Source organism: Gymnodraco acuticeps, unplaced genomic scaffold (genome assembly GCF_902827175.1).
Source record: "Gymnodraco acuticeps unplaced genomic scaffold, fGymAcu1.1, whole genome shotgun sequence".
NCBI classification, from domain to species: domain Eukaryota; kingdom Metazoa; phylum Chordata; class Actinopteri; order Perciformes; family Bathydraconidae; genus Gymnodraco; species Gymnodraco acuticeps.
Window position 1 is genome coordinate 1,242,512 of NW_022992090.1, and position 24,880 is coordinate 1,267,391.

The 24,880-nt window shown below is 40.3% G+C and overlaps 1 protein-coding gene across 3 annotated transcripts in view; it reads right to left on the reverse strand.

Moving 5' to 3' along the window:
• LOC117537447 (CUB and sushi domain-containing protein 3-like) overlaps positions 1-24,880 on the reverse strand; it is a 268,893-nt gene that overhangs the window by 47,482 nt on the left and 196,531 nt on the right. For 2 of the 3 annotated variants that reach the window (XM_034202669.1, XM_034202668.1), the window contains exons 48-57: positions 24,698-24,856; positions 23,236-23,424; positions 20,031-20,216; positions 17,920-18,114; positions 15,212-15,385; positions 13,422-13,595; positions 12,608-12,781; positions 9,946-10,131; positions 8,730-8,903; positions 3,455-3,637 (exon numbers count right to left, since the gene is read on the reverse strand). In XM_034202669.1, coding sequence (XP_034058560.1) covers positions 3,455-3,637; positions 8,730-8,903; positions 9,946-10,131; positions 12,608-12,781; positions 13,422-13,595; positions 15,212-15,385; positions 17,920-18,114; positions 20,031-20,216; positions 23,236-23,424; positions 24,698-24,856 — 1,794 coding nt within the window. The remainder of the gene's footprint in view (positions 1-3,454; positions 3,638-8,729; positions 8,904-9,945; positions 10,132-12,607; positions 12,782-13,421; positions 13,596-15,211; positions 15,386-17,919; positions 18,115-20,030; positions 20,217-23,235; positions 23,425-24,697; positions 24,857-24,880) is intronic. The other variant, XM_034202670.1, reaches the window with a different exon arrangement.

Genomic DNA, 24,880 nt, shown 5'->3' on the forward strand with positions numbered 1-24,880 from the left:
ATTTCTCAATTATCACATGCATTCACACAAAATTGAATCATGGTGCAAACACATAATTCAGGCACTTACACACACCAGGTGCCATCATGCTCACTTTACTGTACTGTAACTGCACACACAAGAACACACACACACACCATGTATACATCACTTCAGGGGACATTACATTGACTTGCATGCATTTACTGGAGACTTATCCTAACCTTAACCATAATCAACACATGCCTAACCCTAACCAAGTCTTCACCCTACAATTAATGATTCCCCTCATGGGGACCTCCATTTTGTCCCCATAAGGGATGCGAGTCCCCACACGTGAATGTGTAGACATATTTAGGTCCCCACAAGTATAGTAATGCTCGGACACACACACACACACACACACACACACACACACACACACACACACACACACACACACACACACACACACACACACACACACACAACACACACACACACACACAACACGACACACACACACACACACACACACACACACACACACACACACACACACACACACACACACACACACACACACACACCACACACACACACACACACACACACACAACACACACACACACACACACACACACACACACACACACACACACACACACACAACACACACACACACACACACACACACACACACACACACACACACAAATAAAGTATTTGAGCCTTTTTGGCTCCTCTCTTAATAATTCAAGACAGACATGATGACAGACAGACAAAACGGGCCCTGATGGTACTGTAAGATGGATATTAAACTAAATATCCACAGTGACTGTTTTCCAGAGACTGTGAAAGGTTGTGGATAACGGATGGATGGGGCTTTAACTGCAGACAGGGCTTTAGATCACAGACAGACAGCACAGAAACTCATTCAGGCTCCAGTGAATTCCTGCCCCCTCCTTCCTGAGGTGGAGGGACAGCTAAAACAATCTTTAAATCAGTAGTTCAGCGGGGTGATGGAGAGATAAAAAGGTAGTGGATGGAAGATGTGGGGTAAAAGGAGAGGAGGGAGGGTAAGACTGACCAAAGTAGAGAGAGGGAGAGACAGTGGAGGGACATATTGAGGAGAGGACGGGGATGGAGAGAAAGCCAGACAACAAGATTGAGATGGAGAGAAATCAAGGGAGAAGCAAGACAAAAGGCTGACATCAGGGAAACGCAGCGCAGAGAGTAAAAGACAGAAAAGTAAAAGAGGGAGAACCAAGAGAATTTAACTTCAGGGAAATGCACAAAGGGTAGTTGAAGAGCCTGTTCATTTGACAATCATAAAGAAATGACATTAGCACACGGACAGTAAGTGGAAGAGAGCAGAAGCATTCAAACATTTGCTTCAATATCCGGTTGACCCCTGGGGGTAAGTCATGCAAGATGTGGAGCTGTCGTTCTGTGAACTAATGTCTTCAGAATACACAATGATTCATTTATCACAATACAAATGGAACTTGGCTTTAGGTGTCTAGAATTAATGAATTTTTTGGTTGCAATCTGGAAGCTAGTCACAGTGCATGTGCTGGCAGGAAATACCAGACTGCAGCAGAGAGATACTTATCCATCTGCTACAGTGCTGTGTTTGTGAGCTTTTGCAATCATTTGTGTGTGTAGGTGTGGATTCACATGAGCACCTGTCTTTACACTGTGTGCTCATTCAGACTCGCAGGGTGCCCATGTACTGCATACGGTTTTTGAAACCACAGCTGGTGCAAGTTTATGTAATATACCAAAACATTACTTTTGGATAAAAGAAGTACACAAACAGTTTTAAACTAAATTAAATTGGGGTACTTTACTGAATTGTTGTATAATCATAACAATTATTACACTATTATACAAATTACACTGTGTGCAAAGTGAGTATTTGAGTATCATTTTAATGCATATTTTCCAACTCCAAGCTGTATAAACTTGAATGCGTATTGGATTTAAGATATCAGGTGATGTGTATTTGTGTAATGAGGGAGGGTTTGGCCTAAAGAGATCAACACCCTACATGAAGGTGTGCATAACTATTACGCAGCTCATTTGTCTCGTGCAAAATGACTCTGAAAAGTCAAAACAAATTTAAATGTCTTTCAGAGGGATGCAACATCTTGAAATTGATAATATATTGGGTCGTGATCATAGAACCTTCAAACGTTTTGTCTCAAATACTCAAAAGGGTCGCAAGAAACATATTGAGAAAAAATACGCATATTAAATGGCAAAGGTTTGAGAAAAATCGAACATCATATTCCAGAACTGTAACCAACCTGGAGTGCCCAGAAGTACAAGGTGTTCAGAGACATGGCCAACGTAAGGAAGGCTGAAACCCGAACACTACTGAACAAGACACATAAGGTGAAACGTCAAGATTGGGCCAAGAAATATCTGAAGACATATTTTTCAAAGGTTTTAAGGACGGATGAGATGAGAGTGACTCTGACCGGCCCGATGAGTGGATGCTGGATCAGTAAAGGGCACAGAGCTTTACTTTGACTCGGACACCATGGAGGTGGGGTACTGGTATGGGCTGGTATTATTAAAGATGAGCTAGTTGGACTTTTTCGGGTTAAAGATGGACTCAAAATCAGCTCGCAAAAATCCACTGCCATTTTTTAGAAGACATTTTCTTCGAGCAGTGGTACAGGAAAATACTGCGTCTTTCAAGAAGAACATGATTTGTATGCAGGACAATGTTCCATTGCATTTATCAAAATACTTCACTGCGTGGCTAGCCAGTAAAGGCCTTAAAGTTGAAATAATAATGACATGGCCCCCTTACTCACCTGACCTAAACCCTATTGAGAACTTGTGGGCCCTTCTTAAACAAGAGATGTACAGTGAAGGAAGACAATACAGCTCTCTGAACAGTGTCTGGGAGGCTTGAGTTGCTGCTGCAACAAAAGGTGATCGTCAACAGATCAAGAAACTGACAGACTCCATGAATGGAAGGCTTGTGACTGCCATGGAAGAGAAGGGCGGCTATATTGGTATCTGGTCTTGTTTTTTAAATGTCAGAAATGTTTATTTGTAAGTTTTGAGTTGTTTGTTTATTATTCTCTCTTTAACAGATGAAAGTGATCAAGTGAGATGGGAACATTTTCATTTCTCATTTAGTTGCATAATAATTCTGCACACCAATAGTTGCCCAATAATTGTGCACAGGATTGTGCTGGTACAGTTTGTTCAAACAAAGCATTTGTGCAGGAACTCTACCTAAATAAATTATAAAGATACTCAAAATAAATGTAACTGGTATAAATAAGGTTTAAAGAGGCACTATTATGCTTTTTCTTCTGTTGTCCCTTTCCTGTAGTGTGTTGTGTATGTTTGTGTGCATGTTTGTGGTCTGCAAAGGCTCAAATCCCAAAGCCCCGTACAAAGGGAGTTTCTTCCCCCCTCTTCTGATGAATAACCATTAACATCAAAGACCCATTTGAAAGATTTCTCTTACGTTTACAAAACGGCTGTCGCCCGGACCAGGTCCCGTTGGGGAAGCAGATCCTCTCTGCAGACCCGTAGAGTGTATGTCCCACGGCGCAGGTGAAGCGCACCTTGCTGCGCACTTTGAAATTTCCTGCCTCTCTGCTGGCATGGGCAGGCGTGCCAGGATCCCCACAGGCGCCTGCTGAGTCACCTGCAATGGGAGATAACCAAAACAAAGAGCAATGAAAGTGAGAGACTGAAGATGCCATCCACTCCAGCTGTCTATGTGAGTCCAAAGATTGGTCCGTAATCCATACTGTAGGTTACTGTTCTTGATATAATTGACTTTTGCCCTGAACACACACACAACACACACACACACACACACACACACACACACACACACACACACACACACACACACACACACACACACACACACACACACAACACACACACACACACACACACACACACACACACACACACACACACACACACACACACACACACACACACACACACACACACACACACACACACACACACAACACACACACACACAACACACACACACACACACACACACACACACACACACACCACACACACACAACACACACACACACACACACACACACACACACACACACACACACACACACACACACGGCAGAGAAAACAGCACCACAAAATGGATTAAGTGCAAACTACCGTAACTCGCACACAATCCTGAGTTTATCTTTAAAAAATTTTATGTCAGTGAAAACCCGTTGTCTGTAAGTATTGATTTCCAGGGATTGGACACAATTCACATTTACACCTTGGCTATAATTTATTGACACACCATGTAATTGCAATATAGAAAATATAAAAGACTGTTTTACAGCGCATCGTAGCAAAAGGAGAAAAAATCGTTCCAAATGATAAATGTAATATCTGAACTATTTTAAAGAACCTTTCATCATTTGCTGCTCTAACACTTAAGACAAATCCCTTTATCAGTGACATTCCCCTTAAAGCAATTCATTAAGTTTAGACACATGAACAAAGAAATCACAGAATATGTTTGACACGTTAAGACAATTTGTTCAACCATCTATGATATGATGTTTTAGGGTGTACCACTATTCAATGACAGAAAGGATACATGATGTAACAGTCGGCACACAATTGAACATGATGATTTGCATTTCTGTATATATATATATAGACATTTATTTATTTTCTTCTATGAAATAAAATGTTCATACTGAAGACATTTGTATCCACTTAGCTTTAACTTTATTGCCTGCAAAAAATGTAAAGCTCTAAAACTTCTGAAGAGATCAAATCTCCAAATGGCAATCTTAAGTAACCACCATTGGATAATATGAACATATAAAGGATCGCCGAACCCTTAACAACAGTCTCTAAAGGTGAATATTGGTTTTTGGTTTTGCATTACTGGTGACACCCTCAAATCAAATGGATTAGCACAACAACCATTGCCACTTCTACCGCTGCTTCCACTCTCTCACAGAAATGAAACGGAAGAAAGAGAAACATTTTTGGCATCAGAAGACAGAGTATCAAAGGAAAACCGATAGACAGTAGATCGACAGACAAAGCAGAAATGAAGAGGGATCACTGTGGCCGTCTGTACAGTTCTGTATGTGAAGGATCTCTGCATTATTGGCGGAGAGATCCTATTCCTTGAGCTGTGCACACACCCCTGCATCATTTCTTGGTGCTCTCTGTCTATAGAGAGCTTCAGTAATACTGAACTTGTTGACAAAGCCTTACTGCACAAACACAGAGCCCGTATCTCATACACGCATCTCACTGCTCTCATGTGCACAAACTGGATTTGTCAGGTCAGGAGCTCGCAGCTAGACATGATTAGTTTGTGTGTGGCTGTGGTTAGCAATCAATGTGTGTGCGCAACTACGTGTACTGTAGCCTACCTTTGTGCTGTGAGTGTCTGTAAGAGAATGTGCTTGAGGAATGTGAGTGCCCGTAGCTCGGTTCATGTACTTGCAAATACTTGTCTGTGCTAGTGCATGTTTAGTTTGCATCTGTTGCCTTCGTATGTGTACACAAGTCCACTTGTGAGTGTATATACTGTATGTGTGTGTATGCGTCAAAGCAGCTGTCGGTACTTCATTAGTCTCCTTCAGTTAGGTGAGGCAGCCCGGCTCGGCATGCGATGTGACAGCTATAATCTCTCTAATTGGGATGGTGGTGAATTTGGTTTGAATTTCAGTTAATGTCCGTTCACCAGGCTGCCTTTGGGAGGAAATAATAAGGCTTTCAAATCAGCCATGCAACGGACGAGGGCAAAGGGGGAATGGCTCCGCAAGCATTTTTAAGCCCCCTCTTACCAATTAAGGAAGGAGGACAGATGAGAGGAAGGATAGATGCATGGATAGTTAGAACTGTTGCTGACGCTGGGCTTGACTTCTGCGGAATTCATAGCCCAAATTATTGTGTTGCTATTGGTGATGAACACTCACTGAGAATACAAATGTAGCATTTCAATATGTGTCTGCATAGCAACCTTTCTGCAAATAAACTTGACTATACAAGCATTTAAAAACACATTAACACTTATAGCGTCCTTTTCCTTATTGTGCTAACACGAGAGTTCTAATTTCATCATCGCAGAAGTTTGTGCTAATGTGATTGTGAAATCCAGGTGTTAACATATACATCACACTTATTTAAAACTCTCCAGGCATTTGCTGCAGCAATACTTTTGTTCCTGCAAGCAAACAACAAACTTGTGTTTTGTGCTTCCAGTTTCTGGTACAGCTGAAACATATATGTACTGCAATGAATGTGAATTAGTCAAGCCTCAAACTGATGAAGTGATCCAAGTAGGTTTCATATTTCTATAAAATGCAGATTTGTTGGCTTATCCGGAGCAATGATAGAGTACAATCATGTGTCGCAATTTGAGAACAAACTCAAATGTACTTTATAATGGATTTACCATCACCTATATCCTACAACAATATCAATATTATTATATTACACTGTGTAACAAACATAGTAACTTCTTTAATGATGTACTTTGTCTGCAATTGATATGGTCATAACATCACTGATCAGTCTTGATTTCTTAAAACTGCCTCTAATCTCCTGTTATTGTTTAAAACAATCAGAAGGACAGGATTACAGAAGTTGTATTTTTGTGATCGGGTTGGATGTAAAAAAGGCTAAGTACAATCTTCCATAGGTTATCTCAGAACATCCTCTTCCTTTAGCTTGGTAAGTCACTGCGTCATTATAATGATACATCTTATGGTCACTGGCCCAAGACTCTTTCTGCAGCAAACATTCCTCCACAGGGGTTTACTACTAAACAGTCTTTGACAATTGAAATACTCGGGAACAGATTGATGTTGGCTTTACTGATCCAACGTTTCAAGTGATAAGTAGATGCTGATTAGGGTTTGGAACTTACATTTAACGCACTGAATCTAGTTTGCTCATGTTGAAGAGTTTTTTTGGCTGGAGAGGTCATGTTGATAATACAGCTTGCAGTGAGAGATGAAATTAATTATAATACAACATTGAAAATGATCACTTTGCAACATGCTAGTTTGTCATAACAGCAGGGTACTGATCAAATCGTCTCATAAGAGATGAGAAATAGCTTTTAGAGACTTGGCTGAAGAAACATATACTTTGCAACCCTCATTATTTTCACCATAAGCATTATAATGACATGCTTTATTAGTTTCTAGAGCTATAATTTCAGGACTAAAACCCACTATTAGGCTGTACACTGCAGATAATTAGGCAGGCAAGACATATTCACCAAAACCTCTCGCTGTAACTATTTCTATCTTTTAGAACGTTTCTGACTGCTCTGGATTGAGCCTCTGCAATCATGCGCACCACCTTAATCTCCTAGGAGTCTTACTTTACTCCTTCCTTACAACTGTCTCAGGAAATACAAAATATTGAAGGTGAGTAGAGATGCAGCCCTTTTAAAGTAAAAAACACTATCATACAAGTCTGCTTACAAACATAACTTCTGGGTCAGTGAGTTGAACAAACCAAGCGAACATTCAGTAAAGTGAATCCACTTCAATGGTCAGGATTGCTTAAGTGTGATGGGAGGGAAGAGAACAGAGGGGATTAAGGAGGGAAGTTTGTATTTCTGCAGAGAAGATTCTGCAACTAAATGTACTAAATACCGGGCGCAAAATAATTCTGTTTAAACTTTTAGTTGCTCAAGTCTGCAAATAGTCTCACTATTTGTTTATGCAGGAATAAACATTTGTTTATACATAATGTTGGGCTGAGGTATCAATTCTATCAAAAACTATTAGGATGGGTTTTGGGATGTTTGGTACTGTGTACTTTTTCTACAATTCATCAGCCAAATGCAGAAAAGTGAAATGCTGGAAATGTTGTTGTAGATGCATTTCTGGACAATAATTTATTAATTTATTTATTTGGCTTGAAGGTGCAATTTACAAAAACTATTCTCTAAGAGCTCCAGTTTGAGGGCAGTACATTGGCTTAGTTGGCTGAACACTATCCTCTGCTAGTTTGCTCTGAACTCCACACAGACTCTAACCAAATATCCCAGGATGCCAGGACTCCAAAGCACTTTGCCATGGTGGCGTGGGGTTCACTATCTAGGCATACAGTTTTGTTTTATTTTCAGATTTATTTAAAACAATATTCCTGGCACTAATACAGCTCTGGCTCTAAAACAATGAATATCAATTGAATTTTGGTTATGGTACTTGCAGCATTGAGAAATGACTTTTAAACAATTCAACAGCAACTTGTCTCTCCAGAATGCGTGTCCTGATTAGACCGTTTCATCCAGAGTTCTGTTAACACTTTCCTTTGGAACTTCTTTATACCACACAAAACAGTCCTCATGAAAACTGTTGACAGTTTGTAAGTATTTGGGGTATTGTTTCTGAAATAAAAATGATTTTGCGGCTCCTTAACAATTCCATTAAACTCTAAGAAATTGGGGTGATGAAAGTCATCTCAGACAAAGATATCTCAAAGCCTGGGCAAATAAAGTAGAACTATCTGTGTGGCTTGATATCACTAGAGGTAGGTGAGAAAACATGTTTTAATATGGTTGGGTGGGTACACACAACTCGACATTCATTTAGAGAACCTCTGTGAGGCAAACACAGACTGCGTTCAGATGAAAGGATACAAACCTTATATCATTCTGATATTCATTTTATAAGGAAGAGTTAAAGAGGGAGACCTATGTTTTGTTGTGTGAATGTGTGCAGGAATGCTTGTCCATGTGCGTGACTATAGTTGTGTGTGTGTACCTGAGCAGTGGGGCAGGGGACTGCTCCAGTGTCCGTTCAGCTGACAGGTGAGGGATGAGTCTCCTATGAGCAGGCGCTCGCCAGAGCAGGAGTAGCGCACCATGGAGCCAAAGGTAAACTTCTCGCCGCTCATCACTCCGTGGGGGGGTGTACCTGGGTGGTTGCAGTCCACCTCTGCATGACAGAGAGTGAGGAGAGGAGATCAGATTATCGATGGATAAGTGAATGGATTATTGTTGCGTGCCACTCCTGTAGCATGTGGATCTACATTGCTGTGTAAGTTAAATCTACAATATTGGAAGCTTAGAGAAGCATGTGTTGAAAAATACTTGAAACAGACATTTAAAAATAAAAAGATAACTTGAACTAATATTGTTTTTTACTTAGTAAATTGCTTAGTGGATTTTTTTCAGGAATAAATTCATATGGGAAATTGCTTTCTGTGCTTCTTGATTATTCTTTGAACTTTGCATGTTTGTGGGTGTTCTCAGTTCATCTTAGTCTCATAATGCAAAGGAAGTTTCTATAATTGTGTACTAATTTCTTAACAAAGAGTCAGTGGCGCCTGGAGACGTGAATAAACATTTGAGACAGACACTGCTGTGTCTCTTTTGAATTGCAATTTTGTTTGATAAAGTAAATACTGTGCGTCATCTCTCTTCCATGAAATTAATTGCTTTCTGAGCCTGCATGCAAAGTGTTGCCCTTTACTTTAGATCACTTCCACTAGAAATAGGTAATTAATGTTGCCGCCTTTGTCCAAAAGTAGAGCCCACAATGGACCAGATATTCGAGAGCAACATTACAACCTCTGATAACCCCTACAATGTATAGATGGTTGTTGTTTTAGTTTAGGATCATGGTTTTTAGAGAATATTTGCTATTGCCTGAAAAACTGGCCCTATGTCAGTTTCCCCCATTTCTCAATTAAGCACAGTGTGACAGAACCATAAGCCATTGGGGCATCAAACATTACACAGATGCTTTCAGCCACAGCATTTAGCTTGTACCCTTCAAACTCCACAGCAAACAAGGACACAAACAAGGTTGTAGACTCTCAAACGAGAGAGTAACTTCTCTTAATTTTTGTATTTGCACCCCCTTTAAAGTGTATGACATAATAACATACCAGTGGACAGGAAAAGGAAAGATAAACACTGTTGATAACATCATTTGCCAGTTCAGTGCTTAGGAAATATTTAAGTAGTCACTGTACCGATACATTCTGGTAGAGGTTTGTCCCAGTGGCCCACCGGCAGGCAGGTGAGCACCGATGATCCGAACAGGTAATATCCTGGGTTACAGTCGTAGAACACCACGCTGCCAAAGGTAAAGTTACCGTGCTCAATCTTACTCTCCCGGATAGAGTTGGCAGGGATACCTGGATCTGTGCAGTTTACCACTGAATGAAAGATACAACAAAATACAGTTAAGCCATCATGAGTCATATAATTAGTGAATGTCATTATGGGAGAATACAGACATCAGAATACTGACAGCAGTCAAATTGTTTTTTATAACTGCAAAGACATTTCAGGCTAGACACAGGCAGACGTTTCTAACATAGTTTCCGGCAAATTACTGTTAGAATGGCAGAGCATGATTACTTGAGAACTCAATGATGAAAAAAGGTCTTTATTCCTGTAGCTCTGATGGAGTCTGGATTCAGTATTATTTATTCATCTTTTATCATAAGCTTGCGGTTTTATTGTAATAATGTTTAGTAGAACAGTTTCTGGCACATTTCATACATATCAATTAGGTATGGTGTTTATTGATAATTTAATTTAATTTAATTATCTATATACATTAATGTATGGTAAAATAAAATATATTGAGCCAAAGTGAATATTCACTTCTTGGCAATATTTCTAGATCCATCTAATGAATAATGTGTGCACAATCAACTTTGTGAATGAGGTTTTAATGCACTTATGTTCATGGTGCAGACATAACCACTGCACAGAAGCAGATTAAATATAGCATTTGCATAAATTCTATCTGTAGGCATGTTTAATCTCGAGTTCAATATAGAACTGTTTATATGCTCTCTCTGTTTATAAACATGGAGACGAGTGAGTCCAGGCTATTTTTAAGAGTTTTCAGTAATAATACCTAACACTTCCTCCTTAAAACAAAAGAACAAAGGCACATCTATTGTCACACATTCACAAGCATCCATTTAAAGGGAGCAGTAGATGACTCTAAAACCATACTGCTGACAGAGTGGTTTAGACAGCTAAAAGTAGATTAGGGTGAAATTAAGTTCAGAGCAACATCAAGTTAAATCAATATTGCAAATGTGTGGAAAAAGCTGGCATACTGTGAGAAATTGTTATTGGGAACAAACACATGTTTTGAAAAAAGGGAGTCATGACAGTTTAATACGATTGTATTCATCTGATGTTTTACCAGGTCTGTCTCTACAGGGCTATTCACAGTAATGAAAACTGTGTCTCTTCACATCCGACTGCCAAAAAAACCTCATGCCAAGAGGAGAGGTATTTTTAAATGGGCAGAGTCTGGCAAATCTAGCCTTGGCAGACTAGATCCTGAGGTAGCAGACCAATTAAAGCCACAATGGATATCTCTTAAAGGCATTTCTTTAATTGTATTTTAATGATTGTGTTACCTTGTGTTATATCATTTCCAAGTAATATGCACCTACATTACCACATCTTAGCACTGCAATAAATATCTGTCCAAAGCTGGAGACTTTTTCAAAGGCATATATGAAGGTATTTTCGAATCATTTATATTTTAAATAGCTTCCATCATACTATCGATATACCTCTTTTGTCATTTTATTATGGGGAATACAATGTAAATTAAAAGTGGAAAATACAGCAACATATTGTCAAACTGTCAAAACAATATTTGGCAAACAAGTACACATTCCTCTCGTGTGGTCTCACAGAAAAATATGTGGAAAGCGGCTGATTGTAAACACAGCACTAATGAGGACTACCTGGGCACACTACAATTGGACACAACTAAAACACAGCCGCCAACTGACAGTCCTAATAAGATGGCTTCCACTAAATGTACTGTGAGCTTTCTTGCCTTCAAAGTAATCTCTCCTTGCAGCAAGCCTCTTGGTAAAAAGAAATAGCAGAGAAAATGTAGAAACAATTCCCAATTTACTCTTCCCCTTCCATATATTTTGCTGCAAGCTCGTTATAGCTGTCTCTCTGCTTTCGCACTGAGGAAAGAGTTCCAGATGTTGCTACCTAATGCTGTACTCTGAAAACTGGAACAGAGGGATTTTTTTCATTTAAATCAATAGATATGTGGACACCATTTCTATCAATTCTGCTTCTGTGTCTATGCCTGCGCATGCTGGCAGTTACAGGCTGCTGATTCCTGAATGATCATGATACATCTACTGGCTGCTGGATTCTTGTTGTCATCCTAGCCTCTGATTCCTGAAGCATCACAAAGCACCTGCAAAAGCCATTTCATTCAGTTCAAAGGCTGGATCCTACTCCTGCTCGCTGGCAGCTTCCTGCTCCACTGATGACTAGCCTGATCACAGGAGCAGAATTAGACAGAAGTGGCTTCTGTCACCAAACATTACTCTGCTTTAGTGATACTCAGAGGTATCAGAGAGGGATCATTGCTGAAAGTTAGCGGTGTGCATATTAATATGATGCTGGTTCCAAATTCTTGCAGTCAATGTAGCTTTTTATTTTTGTATTCTTGTCTGTCTTGCCTCCTGAGGCAAGGTCTGTAGATTGAGCCTCAGCTGAACATGCTGGCAGAGACAAGCGGCTTTTTAGTTCAACTGTCAGGATACATCTGCATCTTTCTAATACTTTAAGTCAATCCAGATGCCAATCATGTATCTAATCTGCAGGGGCTCTGTGGCTGGAGTTTACCTCTGCATGTTGGTGGCTGCCGGCTCCACTGGCGGCTGGCCTGGCACTGAGCGGTGGAGGGCCCTTCAAGGGTGTAGCCTTTGTTGCAGGAGAAGCGCACCACATCGTTGTAGTTGAAGCCATCGCCTGTGGTGCGGCCATATATGGGACTACCGGGGTGGCCACATGTGACAGCTGAAGTTGACACGCATCACCCGGGGATGTGTCAAGACAAATTATGTAGATAGGAGGATGACAAATGAAAGGCAGCAAGGAATGGGTTCAGAGAAGAGGTAAAGGGAGGGGTGGAATATATAGAAAGTATGTAAAGAGGGGAGAATAAGGGAGGGACACAACATTCAATAATCATGATCGATAGGTGACATACAGTGACAACTATCATAGGAATATCATTACCATATCATTAACCTCAAAGAACAAGAGGGTAATTAAGAATCAAGACATGATTTGGATTGGAAAAGGGTAAATCCCATTATGAAGATGTGTAGCAACTATAGGCTTGAGCCCTTCTCAAACTAAAGGTGCAGGAGGCTTTGAGAATTGCAGGAAGCTTTTTAACATTGATTACACATTAGAATTATTTTAAACATTGCAATTAAACCCTCACATTTTGTAGTATCCCTTTCTTTATTGTGAATACACATTTACATATTCAAAGCTCCCTTACATAATCAGCAAATTAAAATCCGGGAATGATAAAAGCAACACCCTCCATCAGCTATTTTGTATCTGAAGGGTACGTTTGGAATCTCGGATAAAACAGTTTCCCACATGCGGTCAATCAGGCAGTGAGAATTGGTTTTAAAGTACTTACAGATACAAACTGGGAGCTGTCCAGACCAGCCATGTTCCTGCTGGCAGATCCGTACTGAGGAGCCAATGAGCCGGAATCCGGGGTTGCATTGGTAAACCACTGTGTCTCTATAACCAAAGTTTTCCCCGATCACCTGCCCATTTACAATCCGCTCTGGAACGCCACAGTGACCAGCTGCGGGGAAGAACATGCAGCATCGTAAACATTTGCTATAGCCTTTTTGCTTAATGTTAATCCATCTAATATATTTCAACAAGATCACATTTGTTTTGGAAACGGAGACCAGGAAAAGAAAGTACACACACTTCAATGCCCGTGGTGTAAGGTATAAATAACACTCTGCTTTTTTAACAAGATTCAGTTGTTGCCTATGTGGGGATCTCGTTTTTGCACCAGATGAAATGTACTTGCATCACAAATCACCAAGAGTAATCGTAGCTGATCAGTCCTGTGGTGCAATACTTAAGTTAAGCTCTCAAGTGTTATTTGAATAATAGCCTGCAGTGTGGTCCGCTGAACCGATGGAGGATAGTTGCAGGCTAGAAACACAATTGTAACTGCGTTAACATATTTGAATAACTTTGCATTTTGACAACTGTATTATAAAATGAAATGAGGAACCGGGTAACTTAAAAGGTCTTGGAATTAAAATGCCAGCAAACAAAATTGATGAAACATATTGGATTTGGAAAGCATTGTTCAGCTCATTATCTCTGAAATATTTTTTCTAAATTTGTATTGGCTTTAGCTTCTCTGAAGTTTGATAACTCAGCATTTCTCATCTACAGAAGAAAGAGACACGTGAAACTCCTTAAAGAACGTAATCATATTACCTTCAGCTACAATAAATGCCTTTCAGAGAGAAGGATTCTTGCTGAGATTTCCACTGCCACTTAAAACCTGGGAAATTGCCACTGACTGTGAGCCTGATTTCCCTAATTCACTCGTGCACCAAGAAACTCAGCCGAGCATTTTATTATCAGACTACACATGAGAGCAGAAGGATTCTACGAAGATATTGCTGAAGTAGGCGACTGCAGTGTACCGGGAGGTCCCTGGCTATGTTAACCCTGAATGTCATATTACTAAACAAGAGAGAGGTGCCCTTCTTTTAATGAACTGAGCCAATCTTGAGCGGAGTTTGGAGTGCAGAGTGCTGCCGCCACAGGGTTGATAAACGGACTACTGCATCTGCCAGGGAGACCATCACATTCTGCTGCTGCGTGGGTTTGAATGCGGCTCAAGTAATTACCTATCTCTCATTTTCTTCAACAGTACAGAGCTGAGATGAGCCGTGGTGAGCTTAGCTGTAGCATATGTCCTTGTTTATATATCTTAACAGCAGCTCAAAGTGTGGTACAGCTTGGCAAGAGTCTCATAGTGTCAGGCCAGCTGTGGCTCCAAAGCTGCTCCATCACATTTAACATTTTAGAAACAGCAAATCGCACTCACTCGGAGGTTTTACTGTACAGCACTATGCTCTAATTAACTAAAGGTAGTGCCAATAAAAAGTATTTTACCTTTTGATTTCTTGGTCTATAAAAAAGCTGCTGTGTGCAAGCCTAGAGGTAAGTATAAACTGGCAGCGTTTAGTACCGACATGATTGTTGAAACAGACGACAACAAATGTTGAATCTTTCAGTTTATTGTACTATACAGCCACCCTCTGCTGGTTCTAGTCTGGGCATTCTGACCCAACCAAAAATAATGCAGTTTGAAAACATCACAAGCAGTGTTTGACCCAGCTCAAAGCTTTCCTTTTTAAACATAAAGGTTAAGATCCTGCTTACCTAGGCAGTGAATCTCCATCCCACTCCAAAGGCCGGACAGGAGACACTCTCTAACCGTAGATCCAGTTAAAACATAGCCAACGTTACAGCTGAAAATAGCTGATGCTCCAAATGTATTTTGGGTCCCAATTTTCTTCCCATTAGGAGGAGTAGACAGATCTCCACAGGAAATGACTGCAGTAAGACAAACATTGTTGTAAATAAGAGGAGGAAGAAGATGGAGGAGGCACATAATGAAAGAACAAGACGCCAGAAAAATGAGGGAGAGAAAACAAGACAGAAAGGAGGAGATTGGAATTGGCTTACATCTTCAGAGTCAATGGGAGACACAGTCATTTACACCCATCTTACCGACCTCAATGTGATAAAAGAGTGACCTGTACTTTTTCATGGGGAGGATAATGATGGTGTTTGCCTTTGTACCAACATCTTTCATAAGGCAAGCTGGAACTTCCTTTTTCCATTACACAGGCTATTCAGCTCTTTTGCTACTCAAAATGCAGCTCCAATGGCAGCATAAGGCGCATTCACACCGCAGTACTTTTCCCACAAAGGTTCATGAGAACTCTTTTGTCTCGTTCACACCAAAAAGAGCCGGTACTAAAATTAGTTCATGAGAACCTTTGTACCCCCACGAAAGTCCCTGCAAGAGAGCAGGGACTTTCGTACGGCTCTCTTGTGAGAAAAGAGCTATATTTCTGATTGGCTGGGCGGATTGCAAACCACGCCCCGTAAAACTCCCAAAAAGTTTTGTGAAGCCGCCATTTTATTATCCTCGCATTAGCATTATTAGCATTAGCATTAGCCCAGCGCAGAAACGCAGAGAGACTAACTTATGGCAACACAAAATAAAACATGGGAGCGGTGGAGATGAGGAGGTGTCGGCGTTCTGGCGATTTACTCGGAAGGCTTCAGTAGAAGCTGCTGGGAGTCCCAGCATAGGCGGAGTTTGACATTTGCGCTTGGGGGGGCAAACCTTTTTTTACTGACGTCCCAACCAGGGTTTCCGCTAGGATTTTTTCTCGCCGGTCAAATTATTATTTTACCGGACAAATTTGAAACTTACCGTCATGTTTCGATAATAATAATAAGAATTGTGTAGCAGAGTTTCCGTTAGCAGGTAATTACCGGATTAGGACCGGATATGCTGATGTTTAAAACTCAGTTAATGGGAGTCATTTTTATATTGCTTCAGTTTATAATCGTAACAGATCGGAAAAATTCAGATTAATTTTTTTCCGCAAACAACAAACAACATAATTATTACATTCAAATAAACTACTTTTAGTAGATGAAGTACATTATTCAAAAGTTTAAATTAACTTTGAATAATAACACGGGAGAAACGGATCCTCTCTTTTCCTCTCTCCCTCCCTCTCTCTCCTGACAGCCCGTCAGTTTCTCATGCAGCTCACTAAACAGTGGGCGGGGCTTCAGGTGATTATGGAGCAGCTGATCTGATCTCTCTCTCGTGTCCGGTTACACTTCACTCGCGTTTATGTCCATATCGATCAGATCCAGCTCTCCTGATCGGCCTTTATAGAGAGCACAGATCAAATTATTAAGAGTGAATATCGGCCGATAATGATCGGCGGCCAATCGATAGGAGCATCGGACATTTTGACCGGCAGGTTTTGAATTTACCGGTTTTTATTACATTTTACCAGCTAAAAACCGGTAATTACCGGCTAACGGAAACCCTGGTCACAACTATTGCGTGGGGTGCTACGGATACAGTAGCAATAAAGCCAGCACTCACCGCACTGAGTATGACTTTTCCATGCCCGCTGTACACACAGTCATATGGAAGGGGCGGTCTCTCCCCCCAACAACAGTGCATTACATAACTGCACATCTTATACTTATTTGATAATTACTACATCCCTTGGTTACTCGAACACGCTATAATATTATTAACCAGTGTCCTACCTTATTAAAATATTGATATACGAAATATTTGTATTGGAACAGTTTTCGACGTAGTAATGCTGTAACATATTTCAGCCACTAGGGGGGGGCAATGCCCCCCGCAAAATCCGCCTATGAGTCCCAGCAGCTTCTACTGAAGCCAGTCCCCAACTCCGGGGACTTCCGGCCGGGGACTTTGGGCTGCAGTATACGCCGTGAAGTGGTTTGCGGCCTGCCAGTAAACCCAAAGCAGAAGAAGAAGAAGTGACGTCAGCGGCTTCATTTGCCTAATCCACCCCCAGGGACTTATTCCGGTGTGAACGCGATCTGTACTTAGTTCATGAGAACTAAAGAGTTCTCATGAACTAAGTTCTCATGAACCTTTGTGGGAAAAGTACTGCGGTGTGAATGCGCCTATAGAAACACTTTTATTTTCAACTCCAGCAATAAACAATATATAGCCTAGGATGAAAGGTAAACAGATAAAAAAAACAAAAGGGCATAATTAAGTTGATCATTGCTGTGAATTAGCTTCTCATTCTGCACTTGTGGTAAGTCTTTTAATGTAGGATATATATATAGGTTTTTTTATTTTGTTAAATACAAATCATCAAATCAGATTCATTCAATGTTATTCTATCTTTGCTCTGAAATTAATGAAACATATATACAGTTTAGGATTAAATCATGCACCGTGGTTTAATTTTTCATGATAAAGCTATGCAAAAAAATGGAAGTGAATGTGTATAGCCAAAAGTGTTCCTCTGATTGTATGTAGTGCTGAAACAGAAGTCACTCACTTCTACAACGAGGCCGTTCGCTTCTCCAGCTCCACACCCCATTGGCCAGGCACTGGATGTGGGCGGGGCCAACGCGGTAGAATCCGGGGTTGCAGGTGAAGATAATTTTTGTTCCGTACTCATAGTGCGAACCGTTGACGATCCTCCATTTTCCATGGTCCAGAGAGAAGGAGCTGAGACTAGGGCACATGATGACTGTGCCAAAAAAGGAGACACAAGAGAGGGGATGCGGAGTGGACATTGTGAGTTAGGAATTTTCAGAATTGAAATGACTTGTTTTAATTTAGTTTTTTATCCCCTGTACACACATTGCTAAGTCCAAACCTGTTAACAAAAAGAACAACCCAGCAGTGTCGAAGAAACAGAAATAGCATCTTAATCAGTAGAATGACTAATCCATGTCATGTAAACAGTGGCGTTTTTATATGTACAAAAGTGGTGGGGCACAAAAAACTTAGATGTCTATAAGCTTCTGCAGTGAGGTTCATGGCTGGTGAGGCACTGGCACTGACTCTTCAGGTTTACAAATATTATATTTTGACCTAAATCAAAATATAATATTATTTTCAAAAGCTTTTTTTGTCTGAGGCTTCAATTAATTTTAAACAGACAGTTCAACAAAAGGATACCCAAAAAATGTAACTTTATCATTTAAATATTGAATTGTTCTCTCTTAGTAAGATCCCATTTTCAATAAAATTGCAGTCTTACCTTGACTTGAAGATGAAGACCATTTGCCTATCCTTCTGGACAAAAATCTCTATTACTTTTTTGTAAAAGTCCTCCTTATGTTCTTGTAGTTTCAAAAGTCTATCATAAATCTAATCAATAGATTTATGATTCGAAAATTATAAAAGTAGGGTAGACATGTGGATATTATCCGGCTGAACAAAACGTGCATTTATCTAACAGGTTTGTTTCCCACAGACCTTATTTGGAGCTATTTTCTAAAATCCTATGGAGAAATCGCATTCCTTTTTTGTCGAGGGAAGCCATGCGCAGCTTACTTCCGGGTTTTAGGACGCGTCTCTCTCCTCCTCTTCACCTGCTCTTCACACACCACACTTTTCGCGGCACACGTACTTACAGCCAATCAGCTCTGAATGATGTGAGATGACGTATGGTGGGGATGGCAGCTCAATGCCCCTATGGTCATTATTTGTTTGCCACACACATTAAATAGGAAAATACTCTGAGCATGCGCAGTGTAGTTTTTACAGTCACCGTTCACTTAGACAGTGAGAGGGAGGGGCAGGATCGGGTTTTGTCCCACATGGCTCTAAACAGCTCAATAGGCACACACTGTAGACACTAATTAGAAGAACACAGACTAAAACAGCAATGTACAGACGAATCCGATGATTAAACATGATCTTAAAATATATTTTATATATTTTTTAATTTATTTTTTGCATTTTTTTGTAATCATTATTTTTAATACTTTCTGCTGACACTAGGTGGGGCTGTGACCAGTCGCCACTGCATGTAAATAGAAACTTCTGAATTTAATGTATACAAATGTTCCAAAAGAAAGCTGTTTATAAACCGGCATTCGTTAAATCCAAATGAGTCTCAAACAAACTCTGCATCTTTTTTTGACTGTGAGAGACGTATACAGCAGGGAATACACATTGGTCTCAATAGTAAACAATGTTGTCAATCACTAGTTACACTGACTTTCAAACTTGGGGGAGTTGCATTGGCATGTAAAACATTCACTCCCTGCCAGCTACAGATTTATTCCAAACTTTTTACCCTCACTTTCATCCATCCGTCTTATTAACACTACACAACAGTATTGAGTGTTTCTGGGATGAAACCATTAACGCGTGGTAATGTTGGAACTGCAGTCCATATTCCATGACGCCTCGCATTACAGTATGGTGTTTTGTTGAACTGTTTGATGTTCAACAACTCCTCAAACTGGCTTTTTCAAACTCTATCTGCCTCCAAACAACTGTCCGTTTTCCAAACTCGGGGCTTTCTGCATAACTCTTTCCTATCCTCATCTCTGAACTTCATCTTCCCACTGTCAACCGTACGATGGGTTCCTGCGGTTACCCCATCTCTCTAAATCACCCTCTCTCTCCTCCCCAACATCCTCCACTCACCAATGCATCGGGGGATCTTGTTGTGGTTGCTCCAGGTGCCATCTGGCTGGCAGACTGTGGTCGTCAGCTCTTTGGAGGAGAGCCGGTAGCCGTTGTTGCAGAAGTAGGTCACCCGTGTGGCGACAGAGTAATCAGTAGCGAGCACACCTCCGTTCACTGGCGCCGTGGGTACGCCACAGGACACAGCTGCAGGCGGTGAGAGGAAGGGTGTCATGAAACGTGTTTTCAAGAAACATCTCACATATACTGGAGCACTTTAGAGGGACACATTTTCACTTGACAGTCATTCTGTAAGAGAAAATGTTAAAAAAAAACAATAACAATAAGGGCTGATTCAATTTAGCTGGACACTATGCCGACTGACAATCTTAGGAAAACGTTTTTACACCCACCAAATGCATTTACAATAATGATGCTTGAGTGTTCTGAGTCATGTCGACAATAAACCAATTAATTTGCTTAAAGTGTCTTTTAGAATATATATTGTTTGTTATTTTACTCTTTATAAGGCTCTTGTAACTCTTAATCGCTTTATAATGCTTCAGGGCCTCCTATATTCTCTGCCTTTTTTGACAATGCATTAAACCAGGGAATTCCCCACCCAAAGGTATAAGCAAGCTCTGAGAACATTTTAGAAACCAAAAACATATTCATTGGAATTGCCTTCAACTAGCTGTCACTTTCTATGTTTTATTCTTATCTTTTACATGTTTCATTGCTGTGCCTTTCTGTATTTTATCATTTGCTTTTATTCTGCAGTATTTGCCTGTGTGTGTTTTTATTTATCTTGTTCCAATGGGTTTCTAAACTACTCTCCCTGTTTGAAAGGTGCAATATGAATAATGTAAGTTTTTTTTAATCCAATACATGAGAAAAAACAATAGAAAACATTTAATTAAGAAAAAGAATCAAACCACATTAGACACTAAACAGAATTCCTAGGAGCCCTCATACATTTGAATTAATAGGTTGACAGACCGATACATCTAAGTATCAAAAACCCTTCCATGTGATACTTTGTAATGGTTGGTGGCAATTCACTCATTTATTTTTAATAAGAAATTAGCTCACCAAAGTATTTTTTAGGAGCCATACATTTAATTTACTTCTTGATTACATTTCAAATATATATTTGATGTATTATCAGACTGAACAATTGTATTAATCTGTGGATAGTTTTCATTCAGAACCCTCAACTTATTGTTTTAGGATGCATATTTAATATACATTAGAGTGGACTTTGCACATATCAGTCAGTCAACAAACTTGCATGATATGTTCAATAGAAAAACAAATGCAATTGGTAATCCTCTTCCTAATTAGAGAATCTACAAAATGAAGATTTCCAATGTTAAACACTATGTTTTAATTTTGATTGCAGTAATGTTGTGAATCTTCAGTTAAAAGATGAGGAATTCTTGTTTTGTAAACATGTTTCCAAAGTATTGAATGTGTCTTTCCAGAATGAAAAGACACTATATGGGAAAACAATAGAATCTTTGCTCTGTACATTTTTCAGTTGAAGTTTATGGATAATTTGATCATTGGTGTTACACTGTGATCCGTCTCATATCTTTTGACGGGAAAGCCGTTTCTATGGCTCTAGACTTCTTCCAGTGTCCTTCATCCCCTGTATGGGAAAATCTGAGGCCTAATTCCTTTATTTTTCAGGCAACTAAACTGTCTAATGATGATGATTATTTTCTTCAATAAACTAGTGGGGGCTGATGTTGATGGTTTTATCGATGACATACTTTAGGCTAACTGCTTTCTCTTGATATATTCATGTCATTTTGTTGTGCCTCTGTTCTATGTTTTACCTGGCTGCAAGACAATTTCCCTTAAAAATAAGAAAGTTGAAGTTGACAACACTTAAGGCAAACGCGTAAAAGTAACACGTTTATGTAACTTGTAACAACAGTAACTCTAAATATGAAGCTCTCACACACAAAAAGACTCCCACTCAGCACTGTGTCCTTGTCTCTACACATAGAGTGAATCTTAGTAACTACAGTATGGCCTCAGAGAATATAGCAGACAGAAAGCTCAAGATAGTACGATTCAAGGTGTTTATCATCAGAGTCAGAGGGGGTGAGTCAAGCGGGGAAACCAACATCTGCTGGGCCAGACTAAATGGGAACAGTAATGCAAACACACACACACACACACACACAGGATAAAATGGAGCAGCAATGGTAGCTGCACACTGTGAAACATCAAAGGTAGGAATCTGGCAGCATGGCCAGGAGCCATTACGTTGGCCCTCACCTCTCCATGAGAGAATCAATCAGCATTCATTTGCAAGTACTGCTAAGTCACATACTAACATATGCTAATCATACGCACTAAACACTTTCCCACACTGCAGATGGAAAGTGTAATCGTTAGGAGGATGAAGTCTTTATTACAGCTTAGGTCATTGGGCCTGAAACATTATTTAGGTCATTGCTCTTCCTGTGAGACGCACAAGCAACATTGATGGATTCATGTACTCTGTATTCTCAACACATCATTCAATATGGATTTGAATGAATGAAGGATTGATGGTGTAATGTAATCACCAGCATCTAGCATAGAGCATATGGACAGCATATGTATGAACAACACATTAGTTTATTTGCAGCTACGGTTGGGTTTAAGTGCTTTGCAAGAGCTACTATGTGCAATTACCAAGCTGACGGAATTAATCACAGGTGTGGAGTGTTTTTATATCATTTTAAAGTACATGACATACATATTTTGATTTCACTGCATCATGATAAAATGCAATTGAGAACACCATCTGTTGCTGTTTGCAGCAGTGTGAGTATTTGTGTAGTGCATGCAATCATACCCACGCATATGCACACATTTCACATGTGCGCATCAAAGAACCCAATTAGTTGAGTGAGACCAAACAGCGGCAGACACTGCATGCTAATGGAGAGTTAGCCAAAGTAATTTGAAGAAGTGGAAATTGACAGAAGAAGGAAGGATTGATTTATGTTGCCTTTCCACCTGACAGGGTTCTGGCTCTCAATCAGGCAGGATTCAGTTCAGCTGTTAACAACACAGGAATGGAGCTTGTGCTGAGAAACTCAGGTGCCTCAAGCGCATGCCTGTCTACCCCCGCTGAGCATAGGGTTGCAGAGGCAGTGACCAGAAGAACAGGGAAACAGGTAAGGTGAAGTTAGAAATAAAAGGCTGCCAGGGCTGATTTGCTCACCTTGACACGCGGGAACTGGCGAGTCCCAGGCGTAGAAGTCATAGGGGGTCTTCTTGCACACAGCTGTTCCCTTTCCGATCAGCTTGTAGCCCCTGTCGCAGGCCCAGCGCACCATGCTGTTCAGGTGACCTCCGGTCTGGCTCACGACAAAGCCGTGTTGTGGGGAGTCTGGGGTACTGCAGTACATCGCTACAATGGATGGAGGAATAAAGGAACACGGGAGAGGAGCGGGATGAATATCGAGGAGAGGAGAGAGGCAACAACAGAAGGTGAGAATAAAGTCACAGAAAAGGGAATAGAGAACAGATAAACAGATGTTACTAGGGAAAAAGAGAAATAAAGCAGAGGAAAGGAAAATATTAGGGCTTTAACAAAGCTCCTCTAGAGAAAGACTCAGGTGAACATTTTAGTCACAGCGAGGCTCCATTTTAAATTCAGAAAGATAATAAGGGAAGATGCCTGAGGACTGTCACATCTACAGTATTTAGCACTCAGGCTGTGTGCCAAAGGAAGTCCTCAAAATCACATTATTACTATTCCTCTCGTGGCCTATGGGCACGCACATATTCAATTTGATTTAACACAAGCAATACTCGTGCATCCTCTAGTTATTTGTTCCAAAGCCTTACTTTCCCCTCATCTTACAGCCCATCGAACACAAAAAAGGTACATTTGATTTCCAGAATATGAGCACCGAATAGCCGATGGGACAGAAAAACCAAGGCAGGGATGTGTGCTTCACAAATGTCATCAAACATTTCTTCAAATCAGGATGACTGGAAGAAAGCAGGGATTTCAGTAGAAAAGACACACACAGGGGTTTAAGTCAGTTCCTGTTCAAGTCAATCAAGTCAAGGAGGAGTTTTCTTTACAAAATTCATCACACCGACTTACTTTCACAGTAACACTCTAGTGTATTAAATATAATGGAGAGGCACAACATAAAAAAATCATGTCTTTTATGCTTTTTTCATTATCATTGATGCATTTCAAATGGAAGAAGATCCCCTTTGCGGCTCTTGCATAGTACCGCTTGCTTTATTAAAGAACCAATTAAGAATTTACAAACCTTTTTAAATTAGGGAGTGCATAACAACATGGAAGTCTTGCAGTGATTGCTCTTATAGTGAGCCATTTGAAATGTTCGTGGAAATTCAAAGTATTTTTGTCAATTTATTAATTTTTAAATCTAAAAAAAGAAGATCATTCATTGCATAATGTGATAAAAAAAAATCATGGGGTCACATTGTATCCTCAGTAAAATGCAGTAGCTGCAGCAGAGAAGCTTCGATGAATATATTTCCCTATTTATTGTTATCACTCGTTCAATTGAAGCATCTCTAGAGAGTGTTGACAATATAAATGCCTTAAAAACCCATGACTTTTATCACTTCTCTCTAGTTAAGAGATAAAGTATATTGAAATAGCACTAGTAAAATATGATTATAAGCTGGATACATACTTTGATACTCACCCACGTATCTGATGTGGAAGCCACGTCTGTTGGTGCCGTGGTCAGAGGACCAGCGCAGCAGGAGCTGGTGGCCGGCGGTGGTCAGGCTGAAGGGCGTCTCAATGTCACCGCTGAGGGATGCCAGGCTCTGCCCGTAGATGTTGGGACCTGAACACAGACAGACGGACAGAC